The sequence below is a fragment of the Bubalus kerabau genome, chromosome 17, assembly GCF_029407905.1.
Source record: "Bubalus kerabau isolate K-KA32 ecotype Philippines breed swamp buffalo chromosome 17, PCC_UOA_SB_1v2, whole genome shotgun sequence".
In the NCBI taxonomy this organism is placed as follows: Eukaryota; Metazoa; Chordata; class Mammalia; order Artiodactyla; family Bovidae; genus Bubalus; species Bubalus kerabau.
The window spans coordinates 65,999,085-66,012,461 of record NC_073640.1 but is presented as its reverse complement, the minus strand read 5'-3'; the positions used below and the strand labels follow the sequence as shown (position 1 = coordinate 66,012,461).

Sequence of the window (13,377 nt, the reverse complement as noted above, 5' to 3'; positions counted from 1 at the left end):
ATATTGATGCTGCTTATGATTGCTCCATGTATTATCAATTGTCTAACCCATTTTGTCTCTGCCCAGGTCAACAAGCTGCAACAGGCAGTGCCAGTTCAAAAAGGATATATAAAACTAGAGCCAACCATGGAAAATATCACTCACCCATAGGTGGACACCACTATAAGGACTCTGAGGCTTGAGACTAGCAAGAGAGGGAGGCCCAATGCCCCCTTGCTGTCTCGGTTTAGCAGGAAGTATCCACAGAGATCTCGATGCCCCTATTCCCAAAGAATTGGGCCTCCCATCTCTTGAGGAGGGGATGTTAGATAGTTAGAATAAGAAAAAGGAGTCCAGAATGATGCTGGCTAAAAGACAAGGAAGGGAAAAGCCCGCAAAAATAGAACAAAGGAAGGTCCGAGGACTGGAGTAAGAACCTCAAGTAGAACAAACAGCACTCCTGGCTAGGCCAATTTACATAGGGTAGGCCCAAGGGGAGGAGATAAATGTGTAAAAAGAGGAGCCAAAATTGAGCCAGGGGCTTCTCTTCTCTTCACGTCTTTTGGGTCAGTCTGCCCTCACGCCTTGAGGATGTATTTTCCTTTGCTTTCTAAATAAAACTGAGCTGTAACACGGAGCTGTAATACTGATCTGCAGGAAGAAATTACATGGTGCTGTAACACTGGTCTGTCAGTTGTTTCAAATTTTTGTCCACGACGAGACAGAACTGAGGAAATTACAAACTCCCCCGACATTACCATCTGAGCCATCAGGGAAGCCCATACTTCTTATACCAAGAGGATCTTAGATTAAATTGTAAGACAATTAGATACACTGTATTTAGATCAACAATGAACCTTAACACATATTATAATACATATATCATATGTATATATTTTATGCATATTAATTATAAACATACACATTTAAATATATATACATACATACACATGTACAAGCATATGTTATTTTATTGTGCTTCACAGATGTTGCACTTTTTTCCAGTTGAAGATTCATGGCAATCCTTGGTTATCAGATGATTCACATTTTTTAGCAATAAAGTTCTTTTAAATTAAAGTATATACATTTATTTACGACAGAATGCTATATAGCACACTGAATACATTGCAGTGTAGTGTGAACATAAGTTTTACATGCACTGGGAAACCAAAAAATTGCATGTCTCTCCTTAATGCCAATTCTCTTTACTGCGGTGGTCTGAAATCAAACTAGTAATGTCTCTGAGGCCTGCCTGTAGGGTCGTATCATTTAATTATTACAGAAAATGCACAATTTTTCTTTCCTGGAGAATGGCCCACATTCTGGGTTTGGCTGATTGTGTTTTCAGTTGAAATTGGAAGCTATCCCTTATGTCTGATATGATCTGGTATTTGATCTGGAGATTGATTATATTCTGATACAACTTTTCATCAAGACTATGGGTGGTGTTCTGTTTTGCCATTACAGCACAGTGGGAAGCACATTATATCTGGCTGTTCCACAATAAGGGAAGAAAAAGAGTCAGATGATGTCAACCTCTTCCATCAAAGTTTCACCTGACAGTTTCAGCCTCCATTGTTTCCTAAACTGATAATTTCAGTAGAACTTGCAAGATAGTGATTTTTTCCAGTTCTGTTAGTCCTCCTCCATAATAATTTTGCTATACATTTTCTTGACCACCATACCCCCTTCACTCAACTGCTGTTGTTCATTCTCACAAACCATACTTCATTATTACCAACATCTTCAGTGTCCATAATCTCCATTTAAATCATTCTGTTCTGCATCAATAACTTTTTTAAAAATTTATTTATTATAATTGGAGGCTAATTACTTTACAATATTGTAGTGGTTTTTGCCATACATTGACATGAATCAGCCATGGGTGTATATGTGTTCCCCATCCTGAATCCCCCTCCCACCTCCCTCCCCATCCCATCCCTCTGGATAATCCCAGTGCACCATCCCTGAGCACCCTGTGTCATGCAATAACTTTTAAATCTTGTCTCTGCAATTTAACTTTGTTTTAGTTCCACCCAACTGTAACCATTTATCAATCAACCATTACTTCCCATATTATTGCCCTTCCTCTAGCAATGCAGGAGAAGGCAATGGCAACCCACTCCAGTACTCTTGCCTTGCAAATCCCATGGACGGAGCAGCATGGTAGGCTGCAGCCCATGAGGTCGCTAGGAGTTGGACACGACTGAGTGACTTCACTTTCACTTTTCACTTTCATGCGTTGGAGAAGGAAATGGCAACCCACTCCAGTGTTCTTGCCTGGAGAATCCAGGGATGGGGGAGCCTGGTGGGCTGCGGTCTCTGGGGTCGCACAGAGTCAGATACAACTGAAGCGACTTAGCAGCAAGGGTCTTTGACAGAAAAGTAATCATTTATACCTTCTTACATGATATCTCAATAAAGTTGGAAAAAAGAATTAAAATGATCATTTCTCTTTACCATTATGAATGATCCACTTCATCTGTTATTATTTCTCTTCTTCTCAAAATCTACTTTGATATTACCATATCTCCCCTAGCTTTCTTCTGTTACTGTTTGCACAATTCATCTGTTTCCTTCCTTTTATGTCCAACATTGCTATGTCCTAATATTTAAAGTGCAACTCTCAACACAATATACAGTTATGTGTATTTTCTTCCAGAAGCGGCAAACTTCTGGCACAAGAACTTGTTTCTCATGTGCCAGGTTAATATTTTATTTCTTCCTCTGGTTGCTGGTAATATTTTTGTACTTTGTGAAAATTCATCTTGGTGCACACTTATGAAGCATGTGCTTTTCTGTATGTATATCATGCTTTGAAAAGTTTACTTAAGAATTTTACAGCATAAAAGTCATTTTGTCTGCTGGCAATAAATTCAGGCTTTCAATGCCTATCACCTTTAAATTCCATAGAGACTCACAGTGTCCCTTGAACCAGCAGATCCTCCAGTGCCTGGAAGGATTTCACACAGCATTTACTTCCTCTGGTTAAGATGACTCAGTACCAGGGATGTTTTCATCAAGAGTCTGGAAAGTGGAGGCTGGTGGCTGTTGCCCATTGTTCTCCTCCAGGCTGTGTTGGATTCCATATCCAAAGTATATGGCAAAGCCTAGGGGGGAAATGAGACAGTGAGAAGGGAAAGTAGGCTCTCTCCTCACTTACAAATGCCCAATGGGTTTCCTGTTATGGCACCTGACACAATGTGGGGCGAGGGATAGTAGGAAGAGGACTGGGTTCAGTCACTCAACAGTGCTCTTTAGGGCATTCCCTGGTGGTTCCATGGTTAAGAATATGCCCACCAATACAGAAGCTTCGAGTCCAATTCCTGGCCTGGGAACTAAGATCCCACCTGCCTTGGAGCAGCTAAGCCTGCACTGAGACCACATGCCAAAACTCAGCAGTTACCTGTGACTACGGAGCCCACATGCTCTGGAGTCTGTGTGTCAGAACTAGAGAGAAGCCCATCGGCCACAACAAAGAGCCTTCGAGCTGCAACTGAGACCCAATGTGACCAAATAAATAAATATTAACAAAGAGCCCTCTTTTTAGTAGAAAACCACTCACCAATCACATTCCAGATGCCAAGTTGGACCCAGATCCCAGAGGTCATCTGCATCATCAAGTAAACATTCACAAAGATGCTCACCAGTGGGAGGACAGGCAGAAGAGGGACCTGTGGACCAAGTCAGTTCATCCCTGAGCACACCCCGGACGTCTGAAAGGGAAACCCTACTGGGGTGGGAAGACTCCAGTCCAATTGCAGCTGTGTGTTCAGTGTCTACTTAGGTTGGGTGTATAAAGGACTAAGTGTGGATCAGGGAAAGGTCCATTGGTTTTAGCAACTCCCTTTCTTCCCTGGTCCAGCAAAGGATATTTAGACCTAAAGCACACAGATCTCCTTCACTCAAGGTGGACACTTTGGGCACATAAGGTCACCTACCCTGAATGTAAGAGGAGAGGGGTTCTGGGGCTGCCTCCAGATGATGACCGTGATCCCAATGATGAGCAGCAGCAGCAGCACAGCCACTGTTGTGTACACGGGGTCTCCAGAGAACACATATCTTGACCCCTGAGCCAGTATTATAGTCAGGATCATCAGCAGGAGAACTGCAAGGGTCAAGGAGGAGGAGAACAGGCTGGACTCCAGAAGACCAAGATGTCAGGACCTTGGGCCACACCCCTCCCCAGGCTGCCCATATCAGGAAGGGCCATCATATCTCCAAGACACCTCAACAGCCAGAGACACAGGCTCTCACTCTATCTTGCCAATTTCAGAATACGATCAAAGAGAAATTCCACTGCTCACCAAGCAGTAAGGCACATCCATAGACAATTTGGCCAGATTTCCTGGTGGGGTTGGTGCTAATAGGGTCACACAGACTCTTTAGAATCCTTGAGATTCCTGCTTCAGGTACAGATTCCAAAGGACTTGCTTCACGTTCAGAAATCTCAATTTCATTTTCTGTTTTCTCCTTCTTGCTTAAATTCTGGTCTGGTTGGTACCTGAATTAGAGGTATTAAAGCTATATTATCAGATTGGAACAAAAGTAATTGTGGTTTTTACCCTGTTGAAATTTACCATTTGATATTAGAATACATTCTAAATAAATGTGGCTATATTATACAACATTTTAACGTGCATTGTTTTTTTTTATTTGCTGTTTATTTTATATGTATTTTAGACTATGGCATTGATGTTAGACAAAAAGCAAATTTGAGTGATTTTTCTATTTGAGTTCAAAATAGGTCATAAAGCAGCAGAGACAACTTGCAACATTAACAATACATTTGGCCCAGGAACTGCTATTGAATGTACAGTGCAGTGGTGGTTCAAGAAATTTTGCAAAGGAGATGAGAGACCTGAAGAAGAGGAGCACAGTGGCCGGCCATTGGAAATTGACAACGACCAATTGAGAGCCCCTTGGACTGCAAGGAGATCCAGCCAGTCCATCCTAAAGGAAATCAGTCCTGGGTGTTCATTGGAAGGACTGATGTTGAAGCTGAAAGTCCAATACTTTGGCCACCTGATTCGAAGAGCTGACTCATATGAAAAGACCCTGATGCTGGGAAAGATTGAGGGCAGGAGGAGAAGGGGATGACAGAGGATGAGATGGTTGGATGGCATCACCGACTCGATGGATATGGGTTTGGGTGAACTCCGGGAGTTGGTGATGGACAGGGAGGCCTGGCATGCTGCAGTTCATGCAGTCGGTAAGAGTCGGTGACAACTGAGCCACTGAACTGAACTGAATTGAACTGAGAGCCATCATCAAAGCTGATCCTCTTCTAACTACATGAGAAGTTTCTGAAGAACTCAACACTGACTCTTCTATGGTCATTCAGCATTTGAAGAAAATTGGAAAGTTGAAAAAGCTTGATAAGTGGGTGCCTCATGAGTTGACTGAAAAGTTTTTTAAAATTGTCGTTTTGAAGTTTCACCTTCTCTATCTATGCAACAACAACAATGAACCATTTCTTGATCGGATTGTGACATGTGATGAAAAGTGGATTTTATATGACAACTGGTGATGACCAGCTCAGTGGTTGGACAGAGAAGAAGTTCTAAAGCACTTGCATCAGAAGAAAGATCATGGTCACTGTTTGGTGGTCTGATGCTGGTCTGATCCACTACAGCTTTCTGAATCCTGGTGAAACCATTACATCTGAGAAGTGTGCTCAGCTAATCAATGAGATGCACTGAAATCTACAATGCCTGCAGCCGGCATTGGTTAACAGAAAGGGCCCAATTCTTCTCCATGACAATTTTAAATTCCATTTAAAATTCATGGTCCAAAACTGTGATTACGTTTGCACCAACCTAAAAACATCAGCCCATAGTCTCCTAACATAGATGTCCCCATCAACCTTTTTCCTGCCTTAAGCCTAGTGGAGCACTTAGAAAATGGCATGGATATAGAAGACGATCACCTCCCCCATCAATCACTACCAGGTCAAGACCCCCAGTCAAGGTGTAGCAAAGTCTCACCTGAGGACGAGAACAGAAATCACCACGAAGGAGTAAGCAAGCAGGGTCCCAATTGCCATGAGGTCCACAAGGTTACTGAACTCTAAGAATAATGCTGTGACCCCTAGGATGAGGGTACAAACAAGGTGTGGGGAGAGAATGAGAAACCACTGGAAACATACAAGTTAAGGACATTGATCAAAGAAGGAGCGAGTTTTGTTCACTCACCTGCAAGAGTTCCAGAAGCCAAGATGGCCATGATGGGAGTGCGTGTGCGGGGATGGATCTGGGCAAGTCCTTGGAAAAGGAGCCTGTCATCTGCCATTGCATACGTCACTCGAGACATGGAGAACATGGTACCTAGGAGGCTGGAAGAGAAGATGGAAGCATAGGTGAGAACATGGAGAAGTAGGACAGACTGAAGGTTCTCCTCCCTAGTCTACCTGAGCTGGAGTAAGATGTCTCTTCATCTTATCTCTCAAATAACAAGGGATGGGTTACCTGAACATCTGACGGTAAATGGAGAGAAAACTTTGACACTCACCTGGATGAAAGAGCACAGAAGGTGCCAACAATCACGACATATCTGGCAGGGCCCCACCCAATATGGAGAAAAGCTTGCGGCAAGGGGCTCTCAGGATGAATCTGGTAGTAGGGCACCATGAGGGTGAGTGCTGCTGAGACACCAAAATACGCCAAAAAGCAGATAAAGAGTGAGACCACGATGCTGAAGGGGATGGACCGCTGGGGATCCTGGGCTTCTCCCCCTGCAAGATGGGAGGAAATACTGGGTCAGTAAACATGCCGGGGTGAAAGCACAAAATCAAATTCCCTCCTCCATGTTCAAAAGCAGGCTAACCTTCTCCCAATCCCTATGCCTGAGGATGGCCCAACCTGTGCCCAAACCCCTGATGGGAAGCACAATGACCATGTTACCTGTAGTGGCAATGGCATCAAACCCAACAAACCCGAAGAAACACGTTGCTGCTCCCTGGAAAATCCCATCAAAACCAAAAGGTGCAAACCCTCCAGAACCTGGAGGGCCCAGGCTATGATGAGAGAAGGAATGAGGAAGAACATGGGTGAGGTGAGTTCATCCATCCCTACTGGACTCCTCCCTTCACACCACAAGTCCTGGCCCTAGGACCCCCATCACTTAGACCCATCAGCCCAGATCTCTTTAGTCCCCACCTTATTCTCAGCTCCATACCATCTGACATGCATTACTGTGGACAAGGGTACCCTCCTAACCTAGAGGAGTCATTGGATCCAGCTGCAGCCAATGTGTAGTCCTGTTCCGTGAGCTTCCAGTTGTGCAGGTCTCCCTTAATGAAGCCAGAGAGGACGACGAAGCTGAGAACCAAAATGTTAATGCCCGTGAACCATTTGTTAACCAGTGCTGACTCACGGGCTCCCAGAACCAGTATTCCTGTGGGAGAGATGGAATACGAGACATTCAAGATAACCAAATCCATAGACACAGAAAGCAGACTAGTGGTTGCTGGGCATTGAAGGTTGTGGAGGGTGGGAGTGGACAGATGGATAGTGAGTGATCAGTTTCCTTTAGGGGTGATGTACCTGTTTGGAACTAGATGGAGGTGATGGTTGTACAACATTGTGAATGTACTAAGTGCCACTGAATTATACATTTTAAGATGGTTAATTTCTTATTGTGGCCAGTGTCACATGATACACACAATGATCAAATCACCATAGTGTCCACCTTAAACTCATACAATGTTGTCTGTCAGTTATGTCTCAATAAAGCTGGGAACAATTGGTTAATTTGAGGCTAGATGAATGTCCTCTCAATTAAAAAAAAAAAAGAAATTTGATCTTGGTACAGAGGAAGAAAGTTGCCATTTGAAATCAATGATTCTGAGCTGGGGAAATTTTATCTCCCAAGGGAATTTTGGGGATGTCCAGAGACATTCCAGTGGTCACGATTTTGGATATGAGCTTCACAATTGTCTCATAAATAAAGGACACTCAATCATCAGACAATGATTTAAAAAAAAACAAACAAACTACAAGGCACAAGACAGTCCCTCAGACTAAAGAATGTTCCTACTGAGACTATGGTCTATGTCTTGCTTTCCTGTCTGTCACATCACAAATCCTTTCCAGTACTAATTCCCTCACCATTCTGTGGACAAGGGCACCCTCCTAACCTAGAGGAGTCATTGGATCCAGCTGCAGCCAATGTGTAGTCACCTCCATCTAGTTCCAAGCCTTTCCCACCCCAGATCCCCTCCCACTCTCCTCTCTTCCCATCCTATCTTTGACCCCATCTCACCCATCATCACCAGCACCACACCCAGGGCAAGAAAGTCAGGATACTTGGCCAGGAAAGAGGGCATGTGCAGTGGGAAAATTCCTCTTAACGCCTGAGACATGTGGTTCCCAATCAGGCTGTCGAAGGTGGAGCTCCAGGCTCTGGCTACACTTGCAATGGCTGCAGGTGCAGAAGAAGAAAGATTCAGGAACAAGCTTTAATTGAACCCCTACCATGTGCCATGGGATGTATGTCATGGAGGGCAGCAGACAAAGTAATTGATCTCAAAGAGTTTCATTTCACGGGTTAGGGAGAGAAGATACAGCTGATTCACAAAACAGGTCATCCTCTCAGAGTGTAAGGAGGAGATCGGTGTTTTGCAAGAAAAGATAACAGGAAATTGGGACCAGGAGGGCTGGAAGGTAAGAATTGAAATTTTAAGCTGATGTGTAAAGAAAACTTCCATGAAGCCAACAGCTGAGCAAAGGCTTCAATATGATGAAGGGATGAGCCTGTGGGTCATGCGTCCCTCTCACCCACTCACTCCCTACAGTTCCTTTTACTCTGGGTTCCCAGTCCATCATTGAAGGAAAAATAGATCTAGGTACAATGCAATTGTGCCTTTTTCCTGCCACTATTACCCACTTTGCCCGCAAAGTGGATAATGAAGTTCTCGTGAATGAGTTGAAGACCCTAATCCACCCTCCTTGTTTCCTCATCTCAACTCCCACACCTTTCCCTTCCCCATCATCTCACTGATGGCGTAGGACAGTAAGAGGTTCCAGCCAGTGACGAAGGCGCACAGTTCTCCCATGGTGACGTAGCTGTAGAGATATGCAGAACCGGACCCAGGGGCCCGGGCCCCAAACTCTGCATAGCAGAGCCCGGATAGCACAGAAGACAGGGCAGCCACCAGGAAGGAGATGACGATCGCTGGTCCAGCTTTGTTCCTGGTCACTTCTCCAGGCAGGATGTACACGCCAGCTCCCAGGGTGATGCCCACACCCAAGGCCACCAGGTCGAGGGTGTTCAGACAACGGGACATGCGGCCCTCAGACCCCTCCCTGGGCTTGAGCGGCCGCCTGCGGACCAGCTTCTGACCACATTGACGGAGGTCCTGACATCGCATCCTAGATGGAGTTGTGGATCTGTGATCTGCTGAGAAAACAAGACACCAAACCATCAAGAATGTCCATCCAGCACTGGTCCTGGCACACAGTAACTGCTTAATTGTTATGACTTGGGTGGGTAAGAATCATGAGAGTTTTTTCCCTTTCTTTCTTTTTGTTTGCCAGGCTCATGGCTTGCAGGATTTTAGTTCCCTGACCAGGGATTGAACCTGGGTCATGGCAGTGAAAGCCTGGAATTCTAACCAAAAGGCCACCAGGGAACACCCTGGTAGGTTTTTTAAATTTTTATTTTAATTGAGGTATAGTTAACATACAATATTTTTAAATTTCAGATGCAACACATAGGGATTCATAACTTTAAAGGTCTTATGCCATTTATATTATTATAAAATATTGGGAAAGATTGAAGGCAAAAGGAGAAGGAGGTGGCAGAGGATGAGATGGTTAGATAACATCACCAACTCAATGAACATGAATTTAAGCAAATTCTGGGAGATAGTGGAGGACAGGGGAGCCTGGTGTGCTGCAGTCCTTGGAGCTGCAAAGAGTCAGAAATGAGTTATTGACTGAATAACAACAATATAAAACCATGGCTGTATGGCACCGAATGTTCATAGTCACAGAGTTTATAATACCCAAGGCATGGAAGCAACCTAAGTATCCATCAACAGACGAATGGATGAATAAAATGTGATAGGCATATATGAATATGTATGTATGTGGACACATCTATATATATATATATGTGAGGTGATTATACTAAGTGAAGTCAGACAGAGAAAGACTAATATTATATGATATCACTTCTATGTGGAATTTGAAAAATAATATGAATGAACTTGTTTGCCGAACAGAAACATAAGAAAAAAGCTTGTGGTTACCAAAGGGGAAAGGTAGGGGGGAGGAATAAATTAGGAGATTGGGGTTAACATATATACACTTATATATGTATAAAATATATAATCAACAAGGACCTGCTGTATAGCATAGGGAACTCTACTCAATATGATAACCTAGACGGGAAAAGAATCTGATGAGGAATGGATATATGTATCATTGAATCACTTTCTGTACACCTGAAACTAACACAACATTGTAAATCAACTAAATTCTGATATAAAAATAATAAGAGAAAGAGAAGTGTCCAGGAAACATGAAATATTTGAGAGCAATTGAATAAAAGCACATATTTATTCAGAGGGGAAAGAAGCAAAAATAAGTGACAGGACTCTGTATCCCCTCCTTTGGGGCATGGAATGTCTCCTCACTACCCGGCTCTGCAGGGCGAGGCTGACCCAGTGACCATGAGTTACTATCTGCAGGCTTCTCTCTGTGATATTCCAAAGTCCAAGTTTAGCATTTTGGATTAAGAGTGTAACTGAGCAGGACCCTGTGAGGTTTTCCCAAAGTAGACCCCTATTCATGTCCTCCACCTGCCTTTTATCTGTAGAAAAACCTCAAAGAATAAATTTAATCAGAGAAGTGAGAAAATGCGGAATGAAAACAGTCAGGCAAGACAAAATAATAATACTCTAGCTGTTAAAGTCAAAGTTCTTCCTCAGGGATTACAATAATACTCTGAGTCATGTCCTTTGAGGTGTTTTGCAGATATTAAAACCCTCACCAGGTGGAAGATGTTGGCTGTATGCTACCCACAAGCACAGAGACCCCAGACTGTTTGGAAGCAGAAGGTTGATGATGCTGACTTCCAATTTCCTCACCACCAACCAATCAGAAGAGTGTCCACGAGCTGATCACAGCCAGCTCCTTGAACACTCTGAGTCGTCACTACCTGGGCCAGGGCAAGACACACAGTACTGAGGGCACTAGACCACTGTGGCTCCCTTTGCCCAGCAAAGCAATAAACTCTTCTCTTTTCTACTTCACCCAGAACTCTGTCTCCAAGCATCTATTGGGCGTCAGTGAAGAGAGGCCGCGTTTTGGCTACAAGAACAAGCATTCAAACAGCCAGAAAACTCTGATGAGAATCTTGGCTTCACCATCATCTCTGTGTCTTTGGAGAAGTCATTTACTTCTCCGGACCTCTGTTTCCTCTTGTTCAAATATGATGAATATAAAACAATTTTAGTTTTATAAGATTAGAAGAGTCCTGATGGCTGATTGCATGATAATGTAAATATAGTTAACATTACTGAACTGTACACTTAGAAATGGTTAAGATGGCAAATTTTATAACATATGTAATTTACCACCATATTTAAAAATTACTGCCAATAATAAATAATAGAGCCAGCTTCACATTGGGTTAACAAACCCAATGGTGACTTAATTTAATATAAATCACCATACAGCCCTCCTCTCAGATACCAAAAATCCATGGATGCTCAAGTCCCTTACAGCCACCTGGGCATCCATAGAGGAGAAACCTGCAGATACAGTGATCAACACTACACAGGGGACTGACGTCAGTGGTCCACACACCATAAACCCTATACAAGGGGAATCTTTGATATTGTTTGAGCACCAGTCAGAAAAGTGAGTCTTAGTTCATTTAAACTGAGGTGGATGAAAGTAGAGCCTGTTATGCGGAGTGAAGTAAGTCAGGAAGAGAAAACAAATGTCACATATTAACACACATATATATGGAATCTAGAAAAATGGTACTAATGAATGTATTTGCAGGGCAGGAATAGAGGCACAGACATAGAGAACAGATTTGTGGACACAGCAGAGGAAGGAGAGAGTGGAACAGGTTGAGAGAGTAGTGTAGACATATATACACACCATATGTAAGACAGGTAGCCAGTGGGAACCTGCTATACAGCACAGGGGGCTCAACCTGGTGCTGTGATGACCTAGAGGGGTGGGAGGGAGGTTCAAGAGGGAGGGGATATATGTATACTCATGATTGATTCATGTTTTTAGATGGCAGAAACTGACACAACATAGTAAAGAAATTATCCTCTAGTTAAAAATAAATTAAAAAAAAAATAAGTCTTAGAATCTCTAGGAACTGATTAAATCCCAACCGATTCTCACACAAACACAACAGCTCCCAGCTTTCATCTAGAAAATGGGTCTCCCCACCCTCAGTCAGGAGCTGGCCTGACCCCCTGCAATCTGGGGTTGCAGAGGTCTCTTTAGGAAGATGGGAACTCAGAGCCCAGTCTCCTACAGGAGAGGGTGACCTGAGACTTACTGGATCCTTGGAGCAGAGTCTGGAGCACTGGGTCAGTCTGGGAGGCTGAGTTTAAGCCATGTGGGGCTGGAGCTGAGACATCTCCAAGAACTGAAGCGGGGAGTCCTGAGCACAGAAGACAGTCCTCACCCCTGGGATGTGGGGTGCGGATGGGGTTGAGTGGGTGGGGAAGAATGTTGCTATCAGCTCTTGACACTTATGTGGTTACCCTTAGGAGGTGGTTCTGAGAGGTTTTTTTTTTTTTAATTGTGGTTAAGTACCCATAAAGTATTATTTACCATTTTAATTATTTTAAGAGTACAGTTCAGTTACGTTAAGTACATTCACATTTTGTATAACCAAACTCCAGAGCTTTTTTCATCTGGCAAAACTGAAACTCCATTTCCATTAAACAATTCCCCCTTTCTCCTCTCCCAGTTCCTGGCAATTAGGGTTAGCCACACCATTCCTCTTTCTGCCTCTATGAATCTGACCACTATAGGTACTTCATTTAAGTGGAATCATTCAATATCTGTTTTTTTTTCCTGTCAGGCTTATTTTATTTAGTACAATGTCTACTAGATTTCTGCATATTTATACCATTAAAAAAATAATTGATTTCTTTTGGGGGTTGTTAGGTCTTGCTCTGCATGTGGGCTTTCTCTAGTTGCCGTAAGTGGATCTACTCTCTAGTTGCAGTCATGGACTTTTTAATTCAGCAGCTTCTCTTGTTGTGGTGCATGGGTTTCAGTGGTTGCAGCTCATGGCCTGAGATTGCCCCACAGCAGGAAGAATTTTCCTGGACCAGGGATCAGACCTGTGTCCCCTGCACTGGCAGGAGGATTCTTATCCATTGTGCCACTAGGGAAGTTCTTGTGTGTTTGTGTG

At 43.4% G+C, this 13,377-nt stretch overlaps 1 protein-coding gene across 1 annotated transcript; it reads right to left on the bottom strand.

Annotated features, from left to right (window-relative positions):
* Window positions 1-2,885: 2,885 nt before the first annotated feature.
* LOC129631403 (cationic amino acid transporter 3-like) lies at window positions 2,886-9,349 on the bottom strand. Its single transcript, XM_055552375.1, has 11 exons — window positions 8,977-9,349; window positions 8,242-8,400; window positions 7,197-7,374; window positions 6,882-6,994; window positions 6,490-6,712; window positions 6,174-6,313; window positions 5,967-6,069; window positions 4,287-4,483; window positions 3,921-4,087; window positions 3,545-3,653; window positions 2,886-3,089 (listed from the first exon to the last, which is right to left on the bottom strand). The coding sequence occupies exons 1-11, from the start codon at window positions 9,347-9,349 to the stop codon at window positions 2,968-2,970; spliced, it is 1,884 nt and encodes a 627-aa protein (XP_055408350.1). The 3' UTR covers window positions 2,886-2,967.
* Window positions 9,350-13,377: the final 4,028 nt, after the last annotated feature.

What these genes read in the sequence shown, in the direction of transcription:
- LOC129631403 (XM_055552375.1), bottom strand. Translation starts at nt 9,349, where the DNA reads ATGCGATGTCAGGACCTCCGTCAATGTGGTCAGAAGCTGGTCCGCAGG. An exon ending in GGATCCAATGACTCCTCTAG is followed by an intron (nt 6,995 to 7,196) that starts GTTAGGAGGGTA and finishes CTCTCATCATAG; the next exon opens with CCTGGGCCCTCCAGGTTCTG. An exon ending in GGCTTCTGGAACTCTTGCAG is followed by an intron (nt 6,070 to 6,173) that starts GTGAGTGAACAA and finishes CCCTCATCCTAG; the next exon opens with GGGTCACAGCATTATTCTTA.